This window comes from Teleopsis dalmanni, chromosome 1 (genome assembly GCF_002237135.1).
Source record: "Teleopsis dalmanni isolate 2A chromosome 1, ASM223713v2, whole genome shotgun sequence".
In the NCBI taxonomy this organism is placed as follows: Eukaryota; Metazoa; Arthropoda; class Insecta; order Diptera; family Diopsidae; genus Teleopsis; species Teleopsis dalmanni.
In genome coordinates, this window is record NC_051846.1 from 186,887,609 (window position 1) to 186,906,092 (window position 18,484).

An 18,484-nucleotide genomic window follows, 5' to 3' on the forward strand; every position below is an offset into this window, starting at 1 on the left:
TTAAATTATTATAGTTTATTATTTATAATTTAAAATTAGAAGGTGAAGCAGAAACACACTGTTCACGCCTTCATGCTAGTTATTTATTAGAATATGTATTGATCTGCTAAATAATATTAGGACCTGCCTCCTTGGTTTCTGACATTTTATGTGGACGGTATAGGACTTTTATTTGAACCTATAATTCCGGTCCGTAGAAGAAACATGGTTAATGTGATACATCCGCAACACATATATCTTTATTTAAAAAAAAAAAAAATACAGCAAATACTTTAAGTGGATCATCTATAAAATATTAGTTTAAGCGTTATTTCTAATTAAAAGCGTAGCAAACTTTGTTGTTTGGTTCAGGTCCATGGCTTGTAGTCAAAAATTATATACGGATAATAAAACTAACAGATTTTTGAAGATAGTCTGAAGACTAGTGATAATAAATATTTAGTGAACTGCTTTTCCGAATCAGCTGTATGGTTAACCCAGGAACTTATTTGATAAACAAAAATTTTTTTTAGATGTGAAAATTTCCTCACATTTATCTCACCCTCTGGAAGCTGGTACCCTGTTTATTTCTATTCTATCTATAGAGCATTAAATTCTTAATTATTAAATTTTCTTTACCAACTTTCTTAATGTAATACATAAAGTTCCAACTTTATTGATTTATCAAAGATTTCCTGTTTTAGAAATATATTCAACCAAGAGGTACACGGATCAACAATTGAATTTGCTATTGTAAACTTTTTCTACTTTGTTGGAACCTATCCAATTTTACTGTCTTATCAAAGATTTTCTGCTTTAGAAAAATATTCTATAAATATTTTTCGTGTATCATTAATAAAATTTTCCATAGAAAGTTCATCTTCTTTTTTGTTATCTAAAGGGAGAGGTGTGTGACACTTAAACGTCAACTCAGCGTAGTTGCTTTGAGTTGTAGACCTGGAAGCTTCAGAAGCCATAGAAATTTCATTGCATTGTTCCTCTTCCAATTCCGCTGTTTCATTCAAGTAATCTGTAGAATTCTGCTTATACCATAGACTTTTCTCCATAAGGAAATTATGTAGAACACAACAACACAGTATAATTTTTGTACTTTTCGCAGTATCTAATTTGATATCCTTTTGTAAGATTTTAAATTTTTCTCTCATAATACTAAAAGCATTTTCCACACTTTCTTTTGCTTTACTTAAACATAAATTATAGTTAATAATACTAGGTTCACTCAATGTTCCGGTAAATGGTCTTATAAGGTTATACATTAGTGGAAATGAGTTATCTGCTACCATAACATAAGGTGCAATTTTATCTCTGTTGATATAGTCATCTTTTGGGAAAAACTCATCACTTTGCTGAAAAATTTTACACAATTTGGAACTTTTGAATAAGAAATCATTATTTAAATGGTTATCTTGTTGTAGCCCACAAGGATCCGTTTGTGTAGTTCCTTGAGTGTGTGTTGAACTGCACTTGGTCCTCAAATAACTTCGAGACGTAGATTTTGTCATTCTTAAAGCGTTATCAGCTACAATATCAATACAAATAAATTTTTCATTTGCGTTGGCTATTGCTATTAGCGCCATACTATTAACAACCCTGTTGTTGGTATATGAAGTGGCATACTTTTTTGTGGGAGTGTTGGCTATATGCTGAACACCTAAAGCACCCAAGCAATGTGGAAATTGACTGCGTTGTTGGAAGTCATTAACAATGCTTAACCATTCCTTTTTGGTGTGTGGGAACTTTAATGAAATAAATTATTTAATTAAATTAAATTAAATTATATACAAAATTATGCATACTTTTAAAAAACGTTTCTTTAATTTTTTGTATATAATTTCACACATTTCTATAATATTTGCTTTAAGGAACGTTTTTGTTAGCAACGTACTTTCGCTGAGTTCTTTGAAGCTTTCCCCGTTCGCTAGAAATCTAAGCGTTATTGCTAAACATTTTTCAACTGGTGTAACACTTTTCGTTAAGTGTGCATCCCTAAGGGACATTTCTTTTTGCACGTATTCCAAAAGCTCTTCAAAACAGTTTTCATCCATTAATAAATATGATTTGCAGTTGCTTTTGTTGTTATTATTTTCGGCTAACTTATATTCTTCAAATAGATATTGTATATACCTGCGCGCATCGCTTTTTCTTCTTCTACGTTTACTTTTATCCGATAAGTTTTTTACGATTCCCAACATATTTAAAAACACGGCACTCAATGCGGCTAATTAGAAGTAATTTTCCATTTGGATCCATTTTTTTAAATTTGTTTTTATATTTAAATTTGAATATTTACAAATATTGTACGCCACCGCGCAACAAACAATAACAATAAAACTACAGAAGAAAATTTTAAAGAAAAATCTTTGCTGGTCATGTGGCAGAAAGAGAAAGCAAGCAACATTCAGTGAAGCACGAAAACAAAACAGAAATAACAAAAACAAGCAGCAGTAGCGGCAGCAGCAGCAGCAGCACAACGGCTTAGCTGTGTAGTAACAACTCTCCCGAATAACATATTCGCACAAAAGAAACAATAAGAAAAATATAGAATATACAGGAAAATAATAACAACAAGAAAAAAATGAGCCGGCATATAGTAAAGTAGGGGAAGTAAAGCGAAAAACAATAAGAAACAAAAACAAATACAGAGCAGCAGCAAGTCATACAAGCAGCAAAGCAGAGAAAAGGCGAAATGCTGGCTACAAAATCATTGCTACGTTCAGAACAAATTTTGTTTGCAAAGTGTAAAGTTGTGTTGTCGCAGCGAAAAAATAAGCTGGAAACGTTATTTGGAGAAATAATAGAAGAAAAAAAAGTTTAATTCCATTTGTGCTTTTACGGGTTTCTTTCTAGAAATTGAATAAAATTGAAGTAAACCAGTATTTTTTTGTTTTAATAAATTGAAAAAATAAGTTTGACAAAGAAATTTGACATTTCTATATTAGTTTGGAAATTAACATTTAATGTTACAAAAAAATTTCCTGTGTAAAAATTAAAGAAAAAATTTTAAAAAAAAATTATAAAAATTGCATTCTAATTGATAGAAAACAATTGCACGAGAGAAAAAGTTTGAACATACTTTTTCTCTCAATTGCAAAATAAAAAAAAGTGTTAAAATAAATTGCAAAAATCAGAGAAGTACTGAAAATTATATCCTATTAAAAAATATTTTAAACAATTTCCTTCCAATTTATAAAAAAACAGCAATCTTTATGTGTTGAAAATTTACTGCAAGGAAAAAAAACAAAAATTATGCAAAAGCACTAAAACAAGATCTTTGGAGCAGCAAATCAAAAATTGTAAGTTTTGTTTTTACTTTTTTTTTGTTTTTGTTTTATGTATTCTTTTTTAATATGAATTTGCATTATCCTTCTAGTCCATGCTTAAAAAACACAAATAAAGCTCAGCTGTTGCAACTAAAAAAAAAATGCGATGTTGCCAGTTTTATTAACTAAAATTTAAACGCTAATTTAAAAATAAATAATGCAATTAAATATGCAAATATTATTTGGTGTTTAAATTTTAAAATTTTCCAAAAAAATTGTTCGTGTGAAAAATATTTTTAATATAGAAACAAAACACGTTGTGTCGGTAGTATTTTTTAATATCTATTTCTATTAAATATGTCGCTCGCTGTGCCTACCGGCTAACGTGAGACTTTCAAACCCTCATTTTTGTGTGTGTTATTTAATCCCCTCAACTTTGTTGTAAATTAAGGCATTTTATTGTATTTCACTGAATGTGTAAATGCCTATTAGACAATGGAAAATTCTAGAAATATAATTTACAAATATCTACTTCAGCTGATTTCATAGGCAACGATGGTTGATATTTTTTTCTGGAGAGAAATTTATTTCCTCTTTCCACTTTGTTTTCTGCCTTTTTTTCATATGCGCAGCGCAATATAAAAATATATGTGGTAGGTTTGGATATTTAAGTTGGCTGGCATTTACTTTCTGTGCCGACTTCTGTGTGTATTAATTATTATGTTTTTTTATTTTTTAAATGTTTTGCTTTGTTATTCAAATGAACTTGTAAGTTAGGTTTTAAACAAAATAAAAATAGTTTTATTTTTTTTTTTTAAATTGCTATATATTGTGTGTAGTGTAAACACTTTAATAACCTCCCTATAACTGGGAAGATATCTAGCTAGATTGTTAAGTTTTAAAACTAAGTTTTTTTTTAAATTGTAACCTCCCTATAACTGGGAAGATATCTAACTAGTTTGTTAAGTTTAAATTGGTATACCTTGTGATTATGTAGTGTAAACGCCTTTATAACCTCCCTGTAACTGGGAAGATATCTAGCTACATTGTTGTCTTAAAGCCAAATTTTTTTTAATTAACATATATTGTGAATATGTAGTATAAACACCTTGATAATCTCTCTATAATTGGAAAGATATTTAGCTACATTGGTAAGTCTTAAAGTCAGGTTTTTTTTAAATTGTAACCTCCCTATAACTGAGAAGATATTTAGCTATATCGTTAAGTTTTAAAACTAAGTTTTTTTAATTGGTATACCTTGTAAATATGTAATATAAACACCTTGATAGCCTCCCTATAATTGGGAAGATATTTAGCTACCTTGCTAAGTTTTTGAGCAGTTTTTTTTTAATTACAAGTGAGGACCTGATTGTAAAATACTTTTGAGGTATAAAACTGCACATAGTCATCGAAATTTATGAGTGAATCCGGGACGTAGCATCGACCGTTTGTGAAACGAATATATATTGTGAATAATATTGAATAAGAAATCATCATTTAATAGTTATTATCAACAATATCTGATTGACATATTACGTATCGCATAATCGCTCTATATACTGTAGAATGACTTCTAAATCCTAACTTATATACCTTTCAAATATACAGTATAACATCATCTTCTTGGGCTTCTAAGCCATTCTAACTGACAGTCCTTGAAAAATGGACTAAATCACATAATAATCTGAAGCCTTTAAATCGTCTTAACGATACATTTCTGAGACATCAAAAGCATGCTATCATTCTTTAACAAATGATTTGAATCACATAATCTTGTACGGTTTTCAAACCGTCTTAACTTTCATTCTGGACATCTTTAAAGGGTTCATACCGACGCCATCTATAGTCTTCTAACTAAAACGCAGAAAAACTATTATTTTAATAAACTATTATTTTAATATTATTTTATTAACATTTCACTAATTTGACAAGACAAAACTTCGTTTTAAAGTTAAAAGTTCCTTGCAAAAACGTTTTTGTATAATCCTATGCCCTTATGGCGACAGGGTCAAAATCTTTTTTAAAAAATGTTTTTAATTTATTACCGCCTATAATTTAGCACTTAAAGTTTAGTTTAAAAAAAAAATTATTTAAAATTAATCAAACTAATAATATTAACACATACATATTAAATAAATGCAAATGCCGGTAGAAACAACAGAATTTATTTATATTTCTATGTAGAGGAGGAAAAAAAAACCACGTTAAGTCTTTCTAATATTATGTGTTTACTTACCAAAAATAAATACAATATAAAAATTATATATACATGTGCATAATGTATATATATTGTATATATAAATATATATCAGTTCTTAACATCTTATTATATCTTTCGTTTTGCGTAAATAAATTAAATAATTTTTAAAATCATTCTTTTTTTTTTGTTTTGTTTTTCACCTTTTTTCTGCATTTAAATAAATATTCACCATTTGGCTAGCGTTTATTTGTTTTTTGTCTTATCAAAATTTATTTTTGTTGATTTTATTTCACTTGCCATTAAATTTTTTATATATATTTTTTTTTATTTTAATGATTATGCTATTTTTGTGTATTAATATATCAACAACACGTGCTTTTAATATTTGCGTTTTAAAATTATTTAATCATTTAAAAAATATATATATTATATTAAAAATGTAGATACTTTTTTTTTATTTGTATGAGACAGTTTTATTGTTTTTTGTTTTGTTACTAAATGCAGATCATTCTCTATTGAGTGTTTTTTTTTATTTTTTTAATAGGAAATTAAAAAATGCACAGTTTTACGTATAACTTGGGATATTCTTTATTATATTCACCATGGCTTAAGAAAATTCACCAGTTTTATACACTGTAATTATCATTCTTAAGTTATATACACTTTAAATGAAAAATAAAGGAATAATTTTAAATTGTAATCTTAATTAAAAAAAATAACTGATTATTATAAACATAAAATTTAAATAATCAGCATAAATTGTTAAAGTTGATTATTAACTATTAGTTACAATTGAATTGATTGAATTGATTAAAATTAAATTAGATTTATGTGTTGTCTGCACTGAAATGTTTTATTGAAGAATTAATAAGAAAGTATTTAAATAGCTTAGAAAATTTTTATATTTGTTTTAATTGAAATTCAATTATATATATATACGTATATATATATTCATATAAAATGTCTGGTTGTATAAATGCAAAATCTAAATGAATATCTAATATTGTTTCTTGAATATTTATCAACTTTTGTTTTGTAAATAGTTTTTATTATTGTTTACAATAATTTTTAATTTATGTACGTTATTTTTAATTTATTTTGTTTCATATATTTTACAGTTTTTGCTTTTAATTATTATTTGTAATGATTTTAATGAGAGTCAAATGAGTGAGTGGGTGTGTCTGTGTTTATTTTTAAAATGCAAACATTATATATATTTCTCTGGTATTTTTATTATATAAAATAAATTTTATGGTGCTAGTAAGATTTTTTTATTATTTACCATATAGAGAAAAAAAAACAGTTTTTAACTGCGTAGGAATAATAAAACCAAAGAAATAAAGGTTCTACGACAATTTTTAACTTCAAGAACTGTAGGACGTATATATCTGTATAAATTATACACAGACAAGTTGTTATGAAATACTTAACTATATAAGTAAAAACAATATAAATAGTTTATTCCAATTAAAACAACTGTTAACTGCATATTTGAGTAGTATTTTGTCGTGCTTGTGCACAAATAATAAATACTACACAATATAAATAAAAGATAGTTAAGTAATAAGTTATTATTAACTATTCAATATATAATAATGTTAAATATACATTAAAATGATGCCAATGTATTTCTACCTTTATTGTGATTACTGGTAAGATATAATCACAATACCTAAAAATACTTTTATGAAGCTATTTAAAGGACATTATAGTGATTTATGGTATATAACAGGCTAGATAAACATATTATGAACTCACTTTATCAATTATATATAAAAATAATCAGACCTTTGTTTCATGAAATCAACTTGTGAACTCTATTTGACAAATTAAGCTATCTATTATCTACTAATTAAAAATCAATAGTACTCTAAATAAGAAAATAAGGGTTTAAAATTGTGTTTTAGTTAGTTAAACAAGGGAAGGCGGGTTTAGGGAGCCACTTTGTTTTTGGTTATCTGTTTTCATGCTTAAACGCATACAAATCAAGCTATTTAATTTATGGTTCTGCCCTAATACGGTGAAAAGATTTTTTCATTTAGTCCCATGTCACGTTCAAACTTCCCCTTCTGTATTCATATTCTATATCTCATCATTTTCTCCCATTGTGAAAGCTTTGTCTTCTTTATATGCGTTGGATCTTCAGTTCGTCTTAAATTACAACTGTGATCACAGTACTTCATTTCACTGTTATCCTAGAACTCAATGCTTATTTCTGCATTTACAAAATCCATAGAATTCTTTTAAATATTAGAATTTGTATTTGCTTTTTTAACTATTTTGTTAAATTTATAAATTAACTTTATAGTTAATTTGAAATAGATTTAACTAAATATTATCTCCATTATTTTAGGTAGGTTTTAATGATGATCCCAAGCTTATTTGCTCCGTATAAAAAACTCGAAAAGTATAAAAAATTATTTGAAATCTTTAATGGAATATACTAAATGCTTTTCAAATACAGACTTTTTAACTTTTCTTGTCTGGAAAATAACTTAAACCAGATATTAAGCATTTTGTTTATTTTCCTGTCAGCTGGGACAAGCGTCTTCTTTGGTCTATGTGAGTCCAAATACTTTTTGTGTTGGACTGTTATAAATAATAATAATAATTGGTTAAATGGAGATATTTTTAAAGTTAATTATTTTTCCCAAAAGTTACTTTGCTATTCGAATTCTTTTAAAGAAAGGAAGATATTCAAGGATTATTGAGAAGCGCTGAATGGAAAGTGTTTGATCCACATTGCTTGATTCTTATTTTAAGAAGAAAAATTTTATTTATTTTATTTTTTGTATCTTCAGGATTAAGCGTATGCTGATTAAAAAGCGTGATTCTGGGATCATCATATATAGAGAGAATTAAGATTTAATTAAAATTTAAATGACCTTATAATATACGATATCAATCTGCAATTAAATATCAATTTATATAACCCTCGTAATACATGGATATTAAAATTTATAAAATATTATACAATTTGCCTTGAGTTAAACTTGAATTAATATTTTTTTAAATTTTTAATATCTTTTTAACCTTCTTTTTTTTTTGTATTGCAACTGATCACACCCAACAAAAACAACAAACACTTCATCCAAATTTTTTTCTTCTTATTTTTTTACAATAAAATGCATTTCAGTTTAATAATTAATATCCACACAATAATTTAGGGGAATGGTCCGGTCCACGTATATAACCAAAAATAATAATAATAAAACATGTGCCTCCTGTTTTTATTATTACTGTTGTTGTTGTTGTTTATCTTTTTAATTTTCTTTTTACGGTTTTATTTTTGGTGTACGTGATAAATGTCGCCCGACAGGCACACAGTGCTTGCTCCACTTCAGCACCCCACCACCTACCCAACCTTACAATGTTGTTATTGTTTGTATTTTAATATGTACTATATGTATTTATTTTGTTTTGTTTTTTTTTTGTTACTTTACATACCAACGCACATATGTTTATATGTGCATAAAAATATATTGAGAATACCAAAAATTTTCATATCATGCTACGACGCTTCAGTCTGGCATGGCTTATTGTTATTACTGTTGTTGTTGTTGTTTGTGCCCCCATCCATTCAATTACTGATAAAAAAAATCAGCTTATTGCGTCGCAATTTTTAACTTTGCGGCAAGAAAGTCAAAAAATAACCAAAAAAAAAAGCAGAAGAAAAAATGGCAATAAAAATAAGAAGATAAAAAAAAATCTGCAACATTCTGTGTGTGATGTGTGTTTTTAGGGTTTTTTAAATAAATTAAAAATTTAGTTTTTATTTATTCCGGCAAAGTGTAATATTTACTTGTTTTTTTTTTTTGTATTGCAAATGAATTGTTAAAATATTATATTAAATTTAATTAATTATATATTGCAAATTTTTCTTATAATATATATTTGCTTTAATAACAAAAAAAAATATACGCATCATAACAAATTATTTTTGTACAGGCGGCAAAGCAACATCAAATCATATCCTTAAAAGCTCAAAATATAACTACGCAATTTCTCTTTAGCATCGCAGCCCACTTTTTATGCTGCAAAAAAGAAAAAAGTGAAAAAAAAATAAACAGCAGCAACTCCCTTTTCGAAAATTCAAGGTCATGCGCTATGCTGCTCTATTTACAAACATACACATACACATTCTCAGATTCACACGTAATCTGTGTATTGGAAGAGAGATTGCCCGGTTGCATCAACATTGCTAATATCGTTTATTTACAAACTAAAGTACTAAAATGAATTAAAAAATCTGAGGATGAATATATTATGTATGTACATATGTAAATATGTATATATGTGTGTTTATGTTATATGTTGCAAGCTAAACACACCCTAGAACATATTCTTGTGATATATGCTTTATATATGTACATATGTACTTGCATAAAGTTTAAGTATATAAGGAATAATTTTTCTGAATGAACTGTGTAACATTAATATTATATGTTAAGTTGTACAGTCAAAATAAACAGACACTATAAATATGTACTATTACATACAGATATATATTTATTTATATACATACACACATATGTAGATCAGTATTTTTATTTCTACGTCAAATGTAAATATAAACAAATACTTTACTTTCAAATCATTGAAATCTGTAAACAGTTTCAATGGGACGTCCACTAACAGATAATATTATATATGGGTTATAAAGATTTGGTCACTCCCATTTATATAATATATAAGTAAATAACAATTTCCGACAGTTTTGAATGCAATTTGAAACTGTACCCTTTTAAATGGAGTCTACATAATATGGTATATTAAAAATACTACTTATAAGTATGCCTTATAGAAAAAAATATAATATGTATAGAGTCAATTTGACTCATTAAATTTTATTTCTAAATTACTTTTTTATACCATTTTTGTCAGTTCTATCATCGTCATCTTAAAGTATCCTTACAGATGTTATAGGCTTTGTCAATTAGGGTCTTCTATCTTTTTCGGCACGGTATGACTGTGTGGTATCTTCCTTCGGTCTTAAGTATTTTTCGAACATTAGTTTAGATGCCATTAATTCATAGTTGGACATTCATTTTGTCATGTGGTTAGAATTTTGTAGATCAAGATTGTCTTTAGAGAGCAGTTTTCTTAGCAGATGAAGGCGCTGTTCAAAATTGGTATTCAGTCAGTTCTATACTGCACGGAAAGTTTTTGCATTTTTTTCATGGTTAAAAATATAGAAGAATTTCTATCCATTTTTTATAGATATAGATTTCTATAGATATATAAACTTTTTGAGAAAACATATCAACTATTATAGATTATATCAACACATAATGAACTTGTGTTGATGGAAAACTACTTAATTTCAAAAACTAGCACAATCCAAAACGATGAAGGATTATAATCTTAGATTAGATTAGATTAGAACAAGTACTATCTTCATCGAAACAAATCAAATCACATCTTATGTCGTACAACATTAAAATTACTTAATTTTAAAAAAGTCAACAAATTATATGTAATTTAATTATATCTATCAAATGACGTAAAAAGTCTCTATGGTAGAAATTTGTAGAAAATGGGTAGAAATTATTTACGTTATGAATACATAATCAATGGATAAGAAAGACTATTATTACCTTAATACAATGTCATTAAGCGAATGTTATAATTGGATCTTAGTAAATTTTTGTCATGATGACAACGGAGACTAAATTTTTGAAGTTAAAAAAGCAATTTATAGATTTATTTGTTACTACTTTCTGGTATTGACAGAACAAGGTACAGTTGACTATAAAGAACTTGTAACGCGCTTACTAGAGGTTAAATAAATCTACCTATGTAACTCTCAATCATTTCTATGTACTGAACTGTCAAAATAATAATATTTTTCTGGTACTTTCCAAATGAATATTAGAGACAAGTCATCATTGTCATCGGTGCGATTGAAGCAATGGTAACAATTTTTATTTATTCTTTTTGAATTTTTCAAACGTTTTTATTTATACAATTTCCTCATTCCTGTCAAACTGGATTTTAACTTTACATAGAATCCACATCTTCATCTATTATTCCATTGCAACTCACCTAACCTTAATTTTTAAACCAATATATTTTTTTTTTGTTGATTTCGTGTACACTGTACTTCAACTGATTTTGATTGTCTTATTGTCAAATTGTCAATACTTCTTTCCCATTTACGCCGACTTTAATGTTTCCTTTTATGCTTTTGATTTGTGCCATAATTTTCTCTCCACTCTTCTTCTTAAATTTGAGCTTTTGTGAAAGCAAAACACAACAAAACCAAACTCTACTCTGCTTGGTGTGGCCATGTAGTATGGTATGTGAGTGTGTGTATATGTTTATGTGTAGCAGCTGTATTTTTATTTATTAAATTTTTTCATTCTTTACTTTTCTTGTAATGTTTTTGTTTTTATTTATAAATTTTTTCCTTCTTCATCTAAGTAACATAATAAGCACAAGTAATTTTTACATACATACTTATGTATATGTACTTCTTTTTATATAAGTCAAAGAAAAAGAAAAAAGTGATGTTGTTTGTAAACTTTATATGCTTTTGTGCTGTAACCGGTTTTTGTGTGTTGATTTTATGTTTATTTTGCCCGGTTTAACCTTGAAATTTGTTGTGCGTTTCAGTTTTGCGTTTTAGCTTTTTTTATGTTCTTGCTTTGTTGTTTTGTTGTTATTTTCTGTTCTTGTTTGTTAGTATTTTTTATTTTTGCTATTTTGATTTAATTTTTTTTTTTTAATTTACTTGTATTTTTTTTTGTTTTTGAAAATTTTCCCAATTTTTTTGACTTCCTGTTTTTTTTTGTTATTGTCATTTTATGCTTAGTAAAATGCGTTTTACTTTTGCAGAGTTTAGCATATTTATAAAGCAACGTGTTGTTGTTGTTGTTTTTCAGTGCAAAACATTACAAATTGCCCAAACTAATTTTTATTTATTGGTATTATCGTGCAATTGCGAGTAGAAATAATTATAGATAAAATTTATTACTAGTTAATAATTCGAGTAGCTTCTACTATTTTCAATATACGATATGTGCATATGTATGTATGTGCATATTTACTTTGATTGGTTTTAATTAAAACCGTTTAGTTAAGATAAAACTAAGAAGCTTTTTAAGTTTGATTTCATTTTCGAAAAGAAAAAAAAAAAAGGAAAAAAATTTGTTATGTATTTTATATTTATTTTTATTTTATTTTTATTTTATTTTTATATATTTTTTCAATAATTAAATGTTTTATGTTTTATATAAATATATTTTTTCATTTAACTTTTATATATTTTATATTTATTTATATATATTTTTTATTTTATTTTTATATATATTTTTTTTTTATTTTTATATATATTTTTTGTTTTATTTTTATATATTTTATTTATTTTATATATGTTTTTTATTTTATTTTAATTATTATTTTATACTATACTTTTTTATATTATTTTATACTATTTTTTTTATATTAATTATACTATATTTTTTTTTATATTAATTTATACTATATTTTTTTTTATATTAATTTATACTACATTTTTATTATATTATTTTATACAATATTTTTTTTATATTATTTTATACTATATTTTCTTGTAAGTTTGTTTTATGCTATATATTTTTTAGTTTATTTTATACTTATATTCTTTTTTAGTTTATTATTTTTTTTTTATTTTCTTTTATACTATATTTTTTTTTATACTATTTTTTTTTTATTTTCTTGTATATTATATTTTTTTTTATACTATTTTTTTTTTTATTTTCTTTTAATCTATATTTTTTTTATTTTATATTATTAGTTTTTTTAAATATTATTTTATACCATATTTTTTAATATATAATATTATACTATATTTTTTAGATTTTATATTATTTAATATTATTTTATATTATTTAATTTTATTTTATATTATTTAATATTGTTTTATATGTCATTTTATTTTATGTTTTAGTTTCTTTTTTCAATCTGTTTCTGCAAATTGCGAACTTTTGACAGTTCAGAACTACAATAAAATGGCTGGTTCTCTTTAGGACCATCTGTATATACTGCAATTAAAATTATTTATAAAGTATGTGTCACAAAATACATAAACAGAAGTTTTAACCAATTTATTTAAATAATTAAATGTTAAGAAAATCATAAGATAATTTTATTAGTTCATTTTATATATGTATTACTTAAAAGAAATACAACAATAAATTCATTTAACATTAAGCAATAACAGCGAAAAAAAATGTAAACAAAATTTGTTAATGCAATGCAGAAGCAACCGGCCTCCAATGCATTAGTTACTCTTTTAACTGTGGCTTAACACGATCTTTCCTCATTTAAGCGCTAAATTGAATTTGCACCGAAATGTTAATTCCATATAACATTTATGTTATTAACAGTAATTTAAAAGGCAAATGTTTGATTTTGAATCAAAGAGGTCTGTCAATCATTTAAATAACTATAATTTGTTTAGAACTGCTTAATAAAATTAAATATGTGTGGAAAAACATATCTTTCTTATATTTTTTCTGTTTTATGTTTTATGATTAATATATTAAATTAAAACAGATAATTAAGGAAACTTATGGATTTGAAAAACTAATAAGCTACAGAAATTTAATTAAACTTCTGTATTAAATTCTAATTATCGAATTAACGTTACTTATTTTGATAAGGAACTGTCAATGGAACTTACAAGCTTCTGTTAAATATTGCAATTCTAACAAAGTAGCTTATTTTATTATTTATAATAAACTATAAACAACAAAAACAGAGAGTACATCTGATGTTTATAGATAAATAAATATATAGAATATTAGTTGAAATGATTAGCTCTAGGGTAGATTGTAAATAAAGTATCTATAGGGAAAAAAAAATAAGCACATGATTTATATACATAAACAAATAAATAGTTAGAATATGAGTTTAGGTATTTAATTCTTTTTTTTTCATCCATAAGTTATTATAACTTTTATGTTATTAATTATCAACTTAGCTTTTCGAATCGCTTTAGACCCGGTATGCATTAGGATTAGTATTAAACAGGTCTATTATCTCTAAGGAAGAGAGATTACTTCTTTACGTAGAAAAACTGTTCCGACAACTGAAATCAGAACATAGCCATATAATAATATTTTTCATGAACTTCTAATCATTGATAAGACAGCCTTGTACGGGTCTCTGTCTGCTATAGTTTTCACATCCATTTATGCGAATAACAAACATTTATTCTCGAATATCTGAGTTTTAGATCGAATGTCTTCTTATTCGTTCCATTAACTTCTCGTTTAGCATAGAACCTCTCAGATGGGATTTATCTCGTTTTAATTAAAAGTATTAATTTAGTGTGGTTATGTATTGTACGTATACCGATTTAGTCCGTTCTTCTATATATATATAGATACCGTAATCATTAAAACTTAGTTTGCAATATGGTAAGTCTGACATCTTATCCAGACAAATTATTTCTTCGTTAGCTCTATTTTGACATAACTAAATTTAGGGTTATAGCATGTGATATTATAGTGATGTTAAGGTCTTATATCTCCAAGGAAGAGAGATGACTTCTATGTGCAGCAAACTCTGTTTCTGAGTCAGCTGCGATTGTGATTACATAGCTTGTATGGTTCTTGGCTACATAGCCTTGTATGGTTCTTAGACTACTATTTTTTTCAGGTCCATTCTCTTTAATACTAAGTTTATATCTTTTAAAAACTTTTATTCAGATCTTTTATATTCGGTGTCAATCAGGTTTTAGGGTATCTTTTTCTTCATTCCATTACGTTCCCGGGGGAACATTGGGCTATAACGAACTTTTTCCAACTGTCACGACTTCTTGTCAGGGTTTTAATTTCTTCAAACGTATTTCAGCTTGTATTTCTTTCTCTAGTGTTCACTTCCATATATATACGCCCCCAGCGTATATAATATGTTAAATCACATTGAAGATGTTGAATGTCTCTAGCCAGAAGTTATGTCTTATAAAAAATGTAAATATCTATCTCTATATATTATATTTTTTTTGAATATAATATTTTTATTTTTAATCTCAAATAACTTTTTACCTTCTTATTCTTTTATGCGTATGATAATAATAATTTATTTGGTTTAACATTCTAATGAATGTATCTAATCTAAAATCTCAGGCTAATACAGTCTAATAATATACAATAAAATCATATAATTTTCACATTCTAAATTACGGATTTTATGCAATATTATTTGTTTTTTTTTTTTCAAAACAATTTTTTAATTATACAATAAAAACTATTATTGCATTTGGCTGGCACATGAAGTAAAATGTCTGATGTGTTGTAAAATGCCAGCCAGAAAAAATAAAAATAAAAACAACAACTAAAAACTAAATTACTAATAGTATAAATAATGCAAAAAAAACAACAAGAACAACAGCAATAACAACAACAATGTCATTAAATGGCAACGCACTACTAAGGCCTTAAACTCAAGTTTGTTGTAACATGAAAAATAGAAAAATGCAAACTCGTAAACAAACCTTCGACGAGTGCTTTGACGCCTGATGCAACGCCCGTTTTTCTATGTTGAAATTCTATGAAGTATGGTATATTGCATTGACAAGCTACGGGTCTACGGGTAGTTTAGTTTGTTTATTTTCTACTATTTGTACATGAATATTTATATATTTGCAGATAGACTCGTCTATATGTTGCTCTGCTCTGCTCTGTTATATGCACTGTTGTACTTAGTATATCGTGTCTATTATTGCAGTTTCTAAAGCCTTCATTGCTGGTATTAAATGTCGACGTTGAAGGCACTGCATCATGTGTTACTGCACTTTGTGCATTTGCATTTTCAATTAGGTGGAGCTGTTGTTTTGTTGACTGCCTGTTTGCTTGCCTGCCTGCCGTCATATCATGCATAATTTAGTTATAGTAAACATTAAAGAATAATGCATAATTAACATGTTAATAAAATAAGCTATGATGGATATTTATAGAATATCTCTATATTGTTCAGGGTATCGAATACACACTCAAGGCATCGAACAAATATAATTTATCTTTTAGGATAATCCAATCTTCAGTATCAGCTCAGGTATTATAGAATTAAATCTGATATTCATCACCCCCATTTGATTCTATAACTCAACTAACTCTATAGACCTGAGAAATTTCATTCCATACCGGGCTTTTGCTAGCAAACTTTGTCCAGTTTCAAATATTGATATTCTTTAAATCTGTCTTGACGTCTTCCCGTCATATTAATCGTGTTGAAAGATACACGTTACCAACGCGAGTTAAAATCAAAAAGATTACATTGCGGTTATAACCCTAGGAGACCAGTTGGTATTGTCCCATTTTCGGAGTGGTGACTAGCACTTATCAATCTGTCAGACGAGTGAAACCGCGATGCTGTTGTTGTAGCCCGCGGGGATCTGTCGCATTTGGAAGTGGTTAATGACGATCGGCTTGTTGGTCGAACTCGATGAATGCGGGACCTGGTCGTCCTTCGAATCTACAGCCACCTCAATGTAGACTGGATCACTTCTGGAAGTTAATTCATGATTTTAGTTTATATTCTTCTGGGATTCATTCTAGTTCCGTATTAGATCCAACGAAATCTTTGTGGTTGAAGAGATCAACGTTTTCAATGTCTTCCATCGAATTCTATGCTCTCCATTATTTCATCCTGTATTGAACCAAAAATACTACGTAAGACTCCATCGATTCCATCTAGATTTTGTGGGTTCGTCCTATGTTAAAACCCATGTATTTCGTTTTTGCCTGGTTAATAAAAAATTAAATACTATACATATAGTATTATAATAGTACTATACATATTGATCTATATTTATCTTATACTGTCAGCCAGATATATAACCACATTATATAGATTATATTAGATATATATATAATATATATATATGTCTATATATAATATAATATATATCTAATGTATATATCAATACAACTTACTAACAAATATATACACTTCTCTGCATATTTCAGCTTCCGAAGTGGATTCGTAACTTTTAAAGGACAAAAAGGTTTTGGAGCGTGTAAAACCCACATTTTTACCGGTTTCCACCTTTAAGCGTATTTAACTACAAGTGTGTAGCTTTGTTTTACTACAAAAGCACCTGCATTAAAGTACAACTAGGTGAAAAAAAGTGTTTTCTGCTTATCTACCTGACTAATTTACAAGTGATATCAACAAAACCTATATTTTCCATCCGATAAAATGGAGGTAGAAACTATTAATCATAACGGCAATGCCACCGATTCTCGTGAAAGTTCTGTTGAACGTGAGCTTAATGACGAAGTTAAAGCTGTTGAGTTGAATGGCTCCTCTGGTTCACCGAAAGGCGTAAACGGTCATATAAAAAAACCATTACCAGTTGGTGATGGTCATGATCGCATTAAACGTAAAGCTAAACGTTTAATACACAGGCAAAACAGTCGTGAAAGTAATGGGTTAGCCGGAGCAGCTGTACCAAATGGTAGTGCAGCTAATTATATTGTGCCACATCGTCGTTGGAAGAATAGTCGTCGTTCACGTAATGGTTATGGTCGTGGTCTGCCAAAAAAAGGTGGTGCCGGTCGTAAAGGTGTTTGGGGTCTTCCAGGTTCTGAAGCATTTGAAGAAGTGTACGAAGATGAGCACGATCCAAATTACGATAGTGAAACCAATGATCGTAATATTGAGTTACGAGAAGTAATACCAGAAATAACGCCTGAAGAGTTCTTTAAATTGGCTGAACCAATTATTTTGGAGTATTATGAGCATGGTGATGCGCATGAAGTTGCCATGAGTTTGGATGAAATATTGACTGGGCCTTTAAGGCCATACGTAACAAGTGTTGTGGTAGAGATCTCAATGGATCATAAAGATTCTCAACGTGAAATGACGTCTGTATTAATATCTGATTTATATGGACGTGTGATTACAGGTAAAGATATCGAAAAAGGTTTCGAAATCTTGTTAGGCAATTTGCCAGATTTAACATTGGACACACCGGAAGCACCAACAATAAGTGGTAAGTTATTAAATATGTAAATATATGTTTTGTTTAAAG

At 27.2% G+C, this 18,484-nt stretch overlaps 2 protein-coding genes across 3 annotated transcripts in view; one reads left to right on the forward strand and one right to left on the reverse strand.

Moving 5' to 3' along the window:
• Positions 1 to 288: 288 nt before the first annotated feature.
• On the reverse strand, positions 289 to 2,627 carry LOC119670771. Its single transcript, XM_038081174.1, has 2 exons — positions 1,797 to 2,627; positions 289 to 1,736 (listed from the first exon to the last, which is right to left on the reverse strand). Exons 1-2 carry the CDS (start codon positions 2,190 to 2,192, stop codon positions 780 to 782), a joined length of 1,353 nt encoding a protein of 450 aa, XP_037937102.1. The 5' UTR covers positions 2,193 to 2,627; the 3' UTR covers positions 289 to 779.
• A 92-nt stretch (positions 2,628 to 2,719) lies between these two features.
• The window catches only part of LOC119670770 (programmed cell death protein 4), a 35,590-nt gene continuing 19,825 nt past the window's right edge, over positions 2,720 to 18,484 (forward strand). Inside the window, exons 1-3 of one of the 2 annotated variants that reach the window (XR_005251729.1) lie at positions 3,031 to 3,132; positions 3,199 to 3,293; positions 17,418 to 18,445. Coding sequence is in view for 1 of the 2 variants with exons in the window: in XM_038081173.1 (XP_037937101.1) it covers positions 17,650 to 18,445 (796 nt within the window). In the remaining variant the exon portion in view is untranslated. Of the gene's footprint in view, positions 3,294 to 17,417; positions 18,446 to 18,484 lie in introns of both variants that reach the window. The other variant, XM_038081173.1, reaches the window with a different exon arrangement.